Here is a 13,540-nt window from a genome sequence, read left to right as displayed (position 1 = left end):
TTGAGTTTCAGTTTTCAGTTTTGTTCAGTGTCGTGTGAAGTGCACAATGTCCTCTCGTAAACATTTAACTTTAAAAGATAAAGTCGAACTCATTAACGGGTATGATCGGCAAAAAAATAGTGTTCGCAATCTTGCTGCAAAATTCAAAATCGGGAAGACGCAGGTAAGCGACATCCTAAAGAAAAAAAATGAACTGCTCAAACAATTTTGGCAACACGGAAATGAACAGGTTCAAAAATCATTCCCGAAAACTGTTGGACTTCAAATTGACAATGTTACGTATGAGTGGTTTTGTCGCGCACGTACTAAAAAAATTCCCATTAATGGGCCTATTATTAGGGAAAAGGCTTTGGGGATTGCGAAATCTATGGGAGTAAATGAGTTCAAAGCTTCTGGGATGGCTAGACAAGTTCAAAACTCGGCAGAAAATTTCTTGTAAAACCGTAAGTGGTGAAGGTGGATCTGTTGATACTGGGGTTGTAATAGAGTGGACCATCATATTGGAAGATCTATGTCGTGATTTTGAAGCTAAGGATATTTACAACTGTGAAGAAACAGGGTTGTTTTTTAAAGCTCTTCCTGAAAAAAACAAAGAATCTAAAAAACGAAAAGTGCCAGGGCGGAAAAATTTCTAAGGAACGCTTGACTGTACTATTGTGTACAAATATGCTGGGAGACTTTGAACAACCTCTTGTTATAGGAAAACCACAAAATCCTCGTTGTTTCAAGGGCAAAGTTGAATCTTTTGAATGTTGACTGGAAGTCTAATAAAAAAGCGTGGATGACACGAGATATCATGAGCGAATGGATAAGTCACTTTAACCAAAACATGATTCGTCAAAACAGAAAAATTATTCTTTTCATGGATAATGCTGCATCTCAACCGCACATTGAATTGTCCAACATTCAAATTGTTTTTCTGCCACCAAACACATCTGCAGAGTGTCAGCCCTTGGATCAAGGGATAATAAAAAATTTTAAACTTCACTATAGAAAATGTGGTTTAAGACATCTCATTGCAAACATTAACGATGTAATATGTATGAGTGACCTTGCAAAGAAACTCAGCATTCTAGATGCGATTCAATGGATTTCCTCTTCAGTAAATGCAATTAGAAAACAAACTGTCGTGAACTGTTTTGTAAAGTCTGGCTTCTCAAATGCAAAAATTGAAGTTGTGAACAGCAATGTGGAGCACCAAGAAGAACAAGAACTTCAACATCTATTGATAATGTATGATACTTCCGCTACAAGTGACCCCGGCTACAAAGATATAGACTCGAACCTCACTACAGAAGATGGTGCTCTAGATATCAACGACATTATCATAGATATTTTTCAAGAAGTTCCTCATGAGGATGAAGAAATGGAAGGAGGTCATTCTGTCGAAGAACATATTAACGACGAACCACCAATGAAAATAGAAAAAGCGCCCATACAAATCAATCGTTTAAAAATGTTTTTCGCCGCTGAAGAAGATACCGAAGGACTTTCGATGGTTTCTTCACTCCAAACAAATGTTTAAAACAAAATTATCAGCCGGAAGAAGGTGCAGAAGAAAATAAGTGATTACTGTATGTATTTTTCTTAAGATAAAGACAATTGTGCTATGCATATTATGAATGTATATTACAAAAATATTGTGCAAAATCTGTATATAATTTAATTTAATTTTACATTAAACGTTTAACGATTTTTCTTTATCTCTGTGTATGTAATTGTATATTATTTTCAAAAATATTGTTCAAAATCTGTATATATTTTAATTTAATTTTACATTAAGCATTTAACGAGTTTTCTTTCTTTCTTTTTTTTTTTTCTCCCTCAGTCTTCCTGTTAGCGGACACTTCTCTCTAACGGACAAATTTTCGTTCCCCATGGCTGTCCGTTAAAGGGAAGTTTCACTGTATTGGATTTCAGGAAAGCTTTTGATACTGTTGAACATGGAAGACTGCTGTACAAATCGGAGAGGTATGGCATTAAGGGTAAGCTGCTACAATGGATAAAGGAATGGTTGAGTGGGAGACGACAGAGAGTGGTAAACAATGGACACTGCTCTTCGTGGACAAATGTTGTTAGTGGAGTTCCCCAGGGTTCGGTGTTGGGCCCATTGTTGTTTTCAGTATTTATCAATGATATTGATGAAGGTATATCAGGTTTAATGTCCAAGTTTGCAAATGATACAAAGGTTGGCAGGATTTTTAACATCAGTAAAGACTATGCTACTCCAACTGGATCTACATAAGTTTAAAAAATGGGATGAGAAATGGCAACTGAAGTTTAACATTGACAAATGCAAAGTACTGCATATGGGTAGTGACAACCGAAGAGAAACGTACCAACTCTGTGGTACTACACTCAGGGAAGTGGAAAGTAAAAAAGACCTGAGGGTAATTGTGCAGTCAAATATGAAGTTTACTGAGCAGTGCAGACGGACTGCCAGGGCAGGTCATGGAGTCTTGTCAATGATATATAGGAATTTTGCTAGCAGGGACAGTGAGGTGATTATCCTGTTATACAAGGCAATGGTCAGGCCACACCTAGAGTACTGTGTACATGTCTGGAGGCCTCATTTTAGGAAGGATGTGGAGTTGCTAGAATGAGTACAAAGAAGGGCAACAAGATTGGTGAGGGGAACAAAGGGGTGCTTTTACCAAGAAAGGCTTAAGCTCTGCAAATTGCAGCGTCTTGAGGATATTGTCTATTGATTTGTGCCATGATTTTGTATAGAAGACAGCAGGTGTTTTAGTCAAGGGAACTACCTCTCCTTTGCGTAGCTTGTGCGTTGCAACTTTATATACAACCCCCATGGGTACTCGTTCCTGGTAGTTGAAACTAGCATTTCCCAGGATCGTTTCTTCCAGGTTCTGATCAAGGCAGTGTATTCCTTCCTGACCTCACGGTATTGCTGTCTGAGGACCTCCACCTCTGCTGCCGGCCAGGATCTTCTTGATTGTTGAAAATTTTTCCTGCATGTATTTGCCTTGTGTCAGAGTCTCTGAAGCTCCGGGCACCACCAGGGGATGGTTTCTTCCTTTTGATGGTTGCGTTTTCAGCCTCTGTAATTAAGTTTACAATGCTGCATTGGTGTTGGTCTGGGGTAAGGGTTGAGTAGTCAAAAGTTTAGGCAGAGCCAATCAGTGCTTCTTGAAATTGTTCCCAGTTGGCCTTGTCAATGGGGAATCTGTTAACGGTTTTTCTAGGTGTGGGGTTGTCTGTTAAGAGCACGGTGCATCTGGAATGTAATAACTCTTTGGTCAGAGGTTGTCCAATCCGTTCTGACCTTCCATGAAGATATATGTCCAGCAATGGAGCAAGTGGCAAAGCTTACATCTATTGTTTGGCTGGTTTAGTATTGCCAGATTATTGTTGGTGAGGAATTCTTCGAGACACTGGCCATTAGCAGTACCACATCGGTCAGGGGTTGCACTGTGCCAAGCAGGCGACCTGCAGTTAACACCTGCACAGACTATTACCTTAGCTTTGAAGGAGCTCATGGAGGACGTTTTGCAGGTAATATATTGCAGGGAGAATGTCTTCGCCGGGTCAACAGTATAATGATATTGCATAGAATTCTCCTAATGAGGAGATGATCTGGGCATAGGCAGCCCATTCATTGCAGAGGTGTTATTATTGTTTCGATTCAGGATTGCAAACTATCAAGGCCACCCAGGTATCTCCGTCATGCTGAACTATTTTATATGTGAGAGGATGGCCCTTCACCTCTTTCTTGGGCATGTAGGGCTCCTGGAGAAAGAGGACATCAAGATTGTCTTCATCGGCCTTTTCTTTAGTTTTGCAGCAACAGCTTTAGCCCATTGTGCATTATGTTGAGCAAGTTTCTTTGTCTTTACATTATTGCTTTTATGAAGAGTTCCCATAATCGGTTCTTGATTGTTGAGGACTTTTGGCCTTTATGTAGATGGGGCAGTTTCTGTCACTAATGAAGTGATCTGCTGGTAAGCTTTAAGGCTTTGCAGTTTGCGCACACTGGTCGGGCGGTTTTATTAGGGCAGGAGTTGTAGTTGTGGCCTATGCTTGCACAGTGCCCACAAGTTGGGGAGGTTTGTGGTTGTGCACACGTGTGTGGTGTGTTCGAATCGGCAACACCGAAAGGATTTGGGCACAGCCACGTGCTCTCTAAAGCGGTGGCTGCCCCAATTGATGTAAATCTGTGTCTGTTGGCTGATTATCTTCCAGGTTCTTGGGGCTAACTGAATCACCCAGTTTGTGGCATTACCACTTCTGGGCTTTGTCTGGTATTTAGGTGTGATTAGCTCTGATGGGTCATTTTCAATGACCCATCAGAGCTAATCACACTCACCCATTCAATGACCATTTTAAATTTCAACCCTACCATTTTCAATACGAATTTTGCCTATTTGGTGTTGAGAATTTTATATTAGGAATTAGCCATTCCCATATTACATTATTCGAAATATATTACTATCTTTTACCGGCTCTTCTTACTATACCAGGATCCCTTTCTTATAGGGTCGGGAAGTTACACTCCCAGTATTATCCGATGTATAATCGTATAAACACTTTTCCTTCGCTTTTTACTTTTAACTATCTTATTCCTTTTTTCATACCTCATGAACTATTAGAGTAATTCGAGGGGGATTGAGGTACTATTACTTTAACTAGCCTTCTCTCCATTCTCCTTTCATTAGCTAATTTAGCTTATTATGTTTAGCAGACTATTTGATTCTCAGCATTGCTTATTTACTATTTCGTTTCAGCTATCGGTCGGGCTAAATTTCATCCAGCCTGTATTCTGCAAAATTACAGTTAGGCTACTTAATTTTTATTAGATATATTTTTTATTATATTTTATACTTATCTTATGGGTCATTATGGACTTCTTTTGGTCCTAGTTATACAGGCAGATGACAACAGAAACTGATAGCTCAGCCAACCATGGGTTTGGTATTTTGTAGGGGTTTAGCCCTCGACAAAGTCCCTTGCAAAGTATTTTTTCCCATGGACGGCGTATTATGTATATTTTTTATTGAATTTATATTAATGTTTAACCATTGTTGCCTAGGGTCCAGTTCGTTCATGGATTACATCGGTTTTTTAAACTACAGGATGGCCTCTACATTTTAACACTATTTCATTACTGCATATATTTAACAACGGATGTAGTGTTCTATCACTGATGGCATTAATCCGATTGGTTAATATTATCATATAAAATCCCTGTTCTATGCTTTAGTAATTATAATATCACAGTTCTACACTTTAGTAATTTGATTCTATATATATATTTTTTTTTTTTTTATATATATAAATAATCTTCAGTAGTAATAAATTTTAATGAATGAAATTTGTGCATATGGATTTCGGTCCTGATGGCACCTTTTAAGGAAGCACCTAACATGCCCATGTCCAAAGGAGCATCAAAAAACAGCCAACTGACCTCAAGTGAGGCAGTTAAAACTGCAGTAACCAAAAATCTGCAGCCTCATTTGAAACAGGCAAAGATTGAAGGCATACAAAAGATAGAAATAATGGGGTGATAACAGAAACATCCAACAAAAATGCTGCCAAATGACACACACACACACACACACACACACACACACACACACACACACACACACACACACACACACACACACACACACACACACACACACACACACATCCTGAAATTACAAATCTAGGACTGATTTCTGAAAAGCCAAAGGAGCAAGGACCTAACATCCTTGTCTTTGATGTAGATAATATCCATACTAAAGAATATATATCATGGAGGAGCTATTTGAAAGAAATTTAAAGGAATTCATGACTAAAGAACTCCAGCAAGAAATAATAATCAAATAACCAACCAAATCTTGCTCAAACATAACCTGCAATTGGATACTATAGGTATCACCTAGGATTTGGAAGCAATTTAAAACCCAAGAAAGAATTTATATTGGATGGACAAGCCAAAGATACCGTAAGCACGGGCATACCTCACACACGTACTCAAAAGGAAGCCACACGCGGTCATTGAACTTTACATAGGCATAACTTCAAACAATGCAAAGCTAGAAACCAACCACCTAAATGTGCCAATTGTAAAACAACAGGGTTAGAATATACACACACATTCCATCAGGGACTCAAAATGCCACTGCTACCTATGGATATTTCAAACACCAGAATGGGACACAATGCGATGAAATTCTTATAATTGAATGGTAGATCAAACAAAATTAAAAATGGAGGAAGAGCACATTGACATCCTAGTGGTTCAGGAACCCTACACCCATGGGGCAGAGTTTGTGGATATCTACACTCTTATAGAGTTGCAGAGAACACTACTGAAATCTCTGGGGCGGCTGTCATAGTCAGAAATAAATCAGTCGCAGTTTCAAAAGTAAACTCACCATGTAACAGTCATGCAGCTTGTGCTCAAGTAACCACCCAGCTTGGATCTGTTCATATCATCTCCCTCTACTGTAGACTTGGAGAGGATATAACACCAAGCATACAATATCTCCAAAATGCCCATGCACTACTACCTGAACAAAGAATAATATTTTGCATGGATGCCAACAGTAGGTCCAGATTATGGCACAGCCATACTGATGACCGAACTGGTACCCGCAATGCCAACTGTTGGAGGACTTCATTACAACAACCCCATTTGTGGTATTATACAGCCCAAATCATTTACCCACCTTTAGTTCTACTCGTGGGGAGAGTAACATCGATGTAACAATAGCAACTTCAATAGCACATAAGTTTACAGACTGGTGTGTCCATGACTCATGGACCACTTTCAACTTAGTCAGACAGATTCAACATCCCCCTCCATAATACGACATAATCAAATATAATATAAAGAAAGCAGATACCTTCACAGCAGTAATAAATACCTCATTTTGAGGAATCACTGCAGAGGTTTTCAACAACCTAGAACCAAATGACCATGTAATAAAAGTAACAGAAATCATAACTAAAGCATGTAACATCTCTATGAAAAAGTGTCAATTGAGAAAAAATGCAATTCCTTGGTGGTGCCCCAAGCTAGAAAATCTCCGGCAAAGGGCCCAACAAGCCAGAAAAACTTTTCAAAAAGCTAGATCAGCCTGGCCAGATTCTAAAGTAAATGCTCTCAAAGAAATATACCCCTGGCGCCTCCGTAGCCAGGTGGGAAGGAGCACCAGTGTGTAGCACATGCTTCTTGATTAGACCGGGGTTCAAGCCCGTGACCACCAAAATACGAAGGATGCGGAAAGGTCAGGAAATGACCGCCGCATATCCCGGAGCAATATGGCCTTAGTTGCTAATGCTCCTAAAAACCAAATAACAACAATAAATAACAACAAATATACCCCTCTCATAAGGAAAAAGAATCCTGGAAAGCCCTGTGGAAAGAACTGTCAAAAATGCTGACCCAAAATGTTTTCCGTCCAGTTATCTCTTATGGAGCTGGAATTTGGTACAACAGAACATCATTAATTAGAAAAAAAGCAAAACTAGATACAATTCAAAGAGCTATTCTACTTGCCACCGCCAGAGCCTGTCATACTGTAAATACCCTCGCCCTGCAAGTATTAGCCAGAACCATGCCCTTATTTTTGGAAGTTATATGAAGAGGCCTGCATTACAGACTCAAAAAAGGCATATCCACCCAACATTTGGGTATTACACTGGACGTGACTAATAACATCAGACAGGAAAAGAAGAAAATAGTCACAGCTCTCCAACAATTATGACAAACAAGCTGGAAGAGTCAAACAAGGTTGAAGTAACTAGGAAATACCTACTCCAAGTGGGGATAGCCTATCCTACTTCTCCTCCCCCCCCACAATATTCCCCAAGCATGTTCATGACCTTCCTCACTGGCATGGCTCACTAAATGCCAAACAGCAGTCTGGTTGAGTACCCCAATGCGCATGCAAAAACGTTGAGGATTGGGCACATATACTCTATGACTGCCCAATGTATGATGACCAAAGGAGCATTCTGATAACCAAAATAGGACCCCTGCCAAGAAACCAACTGTTCATTACAGAGAAGATATATTATTAAGCCTTACCACAATACTCACAGGAAGTCTTTCAAATCAGAACTGTCCAGACAGGCAATCCAAACAATACCAGTCACAAATATTCGGTGAGACCACAAATAGAGTTAAACTCTGGAACCCTCTAAATGCAGCCAACTCAAGAATCCCCTGATAAATTGTTAACCAAAAATCTATATGAAATGGCACCATGAGTGATCCCCACCATATTATTGACAAAAATATATAGCACTGCTCTCTTCCCCTATAAGGACAGCTCTTTAGAGCCTTTATGTAACGCAATTTAATCCTGAATTGACTATGGGACTGGACTTGCCATGCAGCCAGGGTTGCATGCAGCTCAATATACATATATATATAGTAAGCTATGAGACACATAGGGTATGCTTCTATATTTAATTAATATATCCTACTACTTAATTATTTCATTAAGTACTTCTATTATAGATCTATTATAGTAGTCTTCTAGCAGAAGACATAATTCTATAAAGAATTATGTAAGAAGCAAGGGAATAATGCCAGCAGTGGGGAAGATGGATCACAAATGAGCAACACATACAATATACCAGATATCCCGATGAGGTAGAACATGCTTTGAAGAAAATAAAGAATTAGAAAGCCCTGGGTGAAGATGAAGTTACTGTAGAGTTGTTAAAATTGGGAGGAAGAGACATGACACAGAAACTGGCAAGACTCAGAGAGGATTTAACACAAGCAAAATAGAACAGGCATTCAGGGAAAACAGAGGACTTAAACCAGCAACCATGAGCAGTAATACAGAAAGACAAATGATACTGAAACTGAAGAATAGCGAAGGTGTACTTATAAATAGCAGAGAAGGCATAATTCAAATAGCAGAAGACTACTATAGAGAATTATATAAGAAGAAAGGGAATGATGCCAGCAGCGGGGATGATGGATCACAAATTAGTGACACATACAACATACCCGATATCCTTCCTGATGAGGTAGAACATGCATTGAAGAAAATGAAGAATCAGAAAGCCCTGGGTGAAGAAGTTATTGTAGAGTTTTTAAAATTAGGAGGAAGAGACATGACACAGAAACTGGCAAGACTCTTCACAAAGTACATTAGGAAAGACGTGTCTAAGGATTGGAATAATGCAATCATTGTTTTGCTGTATAAGGAAATAAATCAGAAATTGGAAATTATAGACCAATTAGCTTGTTATCCTACATCCACAAGTTGTTCACAAGGATCATTACTAACAGATTAGAAAGAATACATGATGAGAATCAACAGAAAGAGCAAGCTGGCTTTAGGACAGGATTCTCAACTATGGATCACCTTCATCACGTAATATCACAGCTAATGGAGAAAGCAAATGAATAAAAAACACCATTATGCCTGGCATTTGTGGAATATTAAAAGGCATTTGACTCCATACAGTATAAGGCAATGTTTGAGGCACTGGAAGGGCAAGGCACATATATTATGATTTTGAAGAAAATATATGAGAATGCTACCTCCTTTATTAGACTAGACAAAGAAAGCAGCAAATTTAAAATTGAGAAAGGAGTTCGACAAGCAGACACAATATCTCCAAAGCTGTTTACTGCTGCTCCCTGAGGAAGCTTTTAGAAGATTAGACTGGTCACAGAAAGGAGTCAAACGAATGGAGCATATCTAAACCACTTACGATTTGCAGATGACATTGTGATCATAAGCCACTATCCCAAAGAATTAGAGGAAAATCTTAAACAGTTATGAAGAATCAGTAAGGATTTTGGACTAAAGATGAATATGGCTAAAACAAGAGTAATGATGAACAAGTATGCCATGGAAAGGGATATAATCATTGAAGGAGCAGGAATTGAAACGGTAGATTCATATAGTTATTGGGACAAGTCAATAGCTGTAATAATGATAAATGGCTGGAAGTCAAGAGAAGGATAAATTTTGGATAGTAAAATTCAGGAAATATAGTCACATACTGAGGAGCAATATCCCGATTTGTCTGATTTTTTTTTTTTTTTTTTTTTGGCAGTTGTTGGCACATAGGCTTCTGTGGCCATAATGCACCTCCCAAGGTTTTTGCAGTACTTTGATCCAAGTCCGAGGCGGGAATTGAACCTGCGACCTTTGGGTTGCCAGGCAGGCACTTTACCCACCTAGCTAGCCCGGTCGGCCCTGATTTGTCTGAAACGTAAAATAACGAACCAATGTATACTCCCCACCATGACTTATGGAAGTGAAGCTTGGACACACCAAAAGAATGGAAGAGAAGCTGAAAACCAAACAGCGAAAAATGGAAGAGAAGCTGAAAACCAAACAGCGAAGAATGGAATGAATTATTTTAGGAATCAGACTGTTACATAAGAAGAGAAACACATGGATTAGGCAGCAAACACAAATAAAGGACATTGTTATCAAAACTAAAGAACTGAAATGGACTTGGGCAGGACACATAATTTGAAGATATGATGATAGATGGACTAAGAAAATAACAGAATGGTACCCAAAACGAGCTAAAAGAAAACCTGGAAGACAATGACAGAGATGGAGAGATAAATTTACGAGTTTGTGGGTAGTAAATGGATGTCCATTGCACAAAACAGAAGAAACTGGAAAGTTGCTGGAGAGGTAATATATATATATATATATATATATATATATATATATATATATATATATATATATATATATAATTATATTTAAATAATGTTGGAAAAGAAGTATTACTTAATAAAAATAAAAAAGGGAGGGTACAGCACACATCAAAGGCAGCAGAAAGCACATTCCTCTACATGATGCTTGAAACATAGTCATATAAATTAGAATAAGGTTTAAAATAATAAAATAATGCCAGCAGTACGGCAAGACAAGAGCGAAAAATCAAAATTAAACCTAAATTCAAATCTAACAGGGAGAGAAGAGAAAGGTAACAAGAATAAAATATATTGCAACGGAAACTCTAAATTAATTTAGAAAGTCTAATTACACGAATAATAATTCATTGAAATTTAAAGCCAATTAAATAGAAATTTTTTTTTATCATTTTTATTATTTTAAACCTTATTCTAATTTATATGACTATATATATATTACATACCTCCTCTGGCGTGAGTGAGAATGAAGGATGCTTGATAATAAAAAAAAAAAGGAGGGGGGATATATTTATATATATATATATTAATAGAAATGAAAAAGTATAAAATATAAAAAAGCACAAAAGGTTTAAAAATAATAAAATTGTAAAAAGTATAAAAATAAAAAAAGTATAGAACATGTGTGAATGGAACAAATTGCATGTTTCTTTCAGATCCCCCACTAGACAAGACAGATGACCAAGCCGGTCACTAGGCCCTCACTGTGGGATCACTTCGTCCAGAGAGGGACCTACAACCATAATGATCCCTTTTCTTGTCCTTTCTCTCTCTCCCAACCCTAGATGGATTGACCTCTTCCCTAGCATTTCACATAGTTATTGTTATTTGGTTTTTAGGAGCATTAGCAACTAAGGCCATATTGCTCCGGGATATGCGGTGGTCATTCCCTGAATGACCTTTCCGCATCCTCCGTATTTGGTGGTGACGGGCTCGAACCCCGGTCTAATCAAGAAGCGTGTGCTACGCACTGCTGCTCCTTCCCACCTGGCTACGGAGGCGCCAGATTTCACATAGTGGCTGACATCATCACATCTTTTAATCCTCCCCCTGGTGTGAGGATGGGCCTCCTCCCTCAGGGCACTTCACTGTCACCCCTTCCATTCAGGTGGGCACCTCAGCTACTGCCCCTTCTGTCTTCCCCTTTCATTACACACTCATACTATCCCCATTGCAGTATATTTATTTATTTATTTTTTTTTTTTTTTATAGCTCTCCCTGGTAATCCTAACTTTTAATGTCTTGACTAGCACTTCATATTCATAGAATTTATTTACCATATTCCTAGCATTGGTGTACCTGTTCTTACTCTTAGTTACCCTAACACAACCCATGTATTTACTTGTTCCATGATAACTCCCAGCATTTCTTGAAATCCCCAGAACGTTGCTTTCCAGGCTGCTGCTCATTCCAATAGAAGCAGCGCAAGAATAACTTTCACCTCTGCCTATGGTTATTGTTAATCTATTAGTCTGTGTATCTCCCCCGCCCAAGCTAGCAGTTTTCCGACCCACCTATCACTGCCTCAACTGCATCAGCAAATATTCTTGCACCCACCTTCTATTCAAGAGTATCTCATCCCTGTAAAAATGGTCACTCCTGTTAACAAGCACAGACTAAGCTGAGAAAAATTCTATCTCACCAGCCTCCTTACACAATCTCTTCATGGCCAAATTGATTGATAAGGCTCTCATTATATACTCCTCCTGTCATGTCTGGGCAGAATTGCAGGCACTTTCAAATTTAACTCGTGACTTTTTTTCCCCAACACTGACCTGTACTTCCTTAATGTCATCAGTGCCAACATGTGCAACAATATCACCTTTTGTGCCCATAAAAGATGATATCATAACATCATCAACTTTTGCCTCTGGCAGACATACCCTGGTTCTATTCCACCTATCCTTTTTGAGCAAACTATTTCCCATTTCCCTGACAATAGTCTCTGACAACTAGCTCCTGTGGAACCAGTGCATTCTGCCTTGGGGATTTCCAGCTGCATTAAGATATCCTATGAGATGAAAGAATTCTTTAGAAACAAATAAAAGCTTACCTGTTATCTTCATTGCACTTGCTGAAAACAAGAAAAGGATCACATTTGACAAAAAAATTCTTTTTGTCTAAGTGTTTTGCAAAGAAGTGAAAAGTAACAACTTCCTAAAAAAACAAAAAAATAAATAAATAAATAATAAGTAAAAAATAATAATAAAATAAAATTTAATAAATTTGGCTAATAACTTTAGCCAAAAGTTTAAAAACAAAAATTGTTTTCACATTATTATGATCACCACAGAACTACGCTTTTACACAAATACAATTAATATTTCAACCATGGAAACAGCAAAAATTCAAATTTTAATAACAGATATAGTATAATAAAATTCTAATGGATGAATACGAATAGCAGAGATAACAACAGATGGAGATGAAAAAGTTTAGCAGTGATATATAGGGGGGAACAACTAACATTATGCACAGATAATAGCAAATATACTCTGCATTTAGAAGATGCTCCAGTTTTAACTGCTTACATTTATTGAACTCTTGTGTTGTTTGCGATATTATTTTTGGTGATAGAAATATAATGACACTAGTGCATTTTTTATCGTCTGAAAGTATTTGCAATATAGAATCGGTCTCCATACAAATAATAATTTTTTGTAGAAATTTACAGAAATTTTCACTAATCTGGCTAGTGAATTTTTAATCATGTTTTCCACAGCAGTTCAGATTCTGCTAAGTTTGCAAATGCATGTGGCTTATTCATATGATTTATTTTTGAGATTTCTCTAAACTACAGTGTATAGAAATAATATGCATAACTGTAGAATTAAAAGCACAACTAATCTTTCACTGCCTTTTTTTCAGAAATCACAATTCATAAAA

The 13,540-nt window shown here is 37.9% G+C and overlaps 1 protein-coding gene across 1 annotated transcript in view; it reads right to left on the bottom strand.

The window, feature by feature from the left end:
* Nucleotides 1-13,540, bottom strand: part of LOC150076225 (copine-8-like) — a 324,722-nt gene that overhangs the window by 153,635 nt on the left and 157,547 nt on the right. The window contains exon 9 of the mRNA XM_090387972.1: nt 12,708-12,811. Coding sequence (XP_090244098.1) covers nt 12,708-12,811 — 104 coding nt within the window. The remainder of the gene's footprint in view (nt 1-12,707; nt 12,812-13,540) is intronic.

The sequence above is a fragment of the Mastigoproctus giganteus genome, chromosome 13 (genome assembly GCF_048544385.1).
Source record: "Mastigoproctus giganteus isolate SK-2022 chromosome 13, ASM4854438v1, whole genome shotgun sequence".
Lineage (NCBI taxonomy): Eukaryota > Metazoa > Arthropoda > Arachnida > Uropygi > Thelyphonidae > Mastigoproctus > Mastigoproctus giganteus.
The sequence above is the reverse complement of the archived record's forward strand: the minus strand, read 5'-3'. Positions and strand labels throughout refer to the sequence as shown.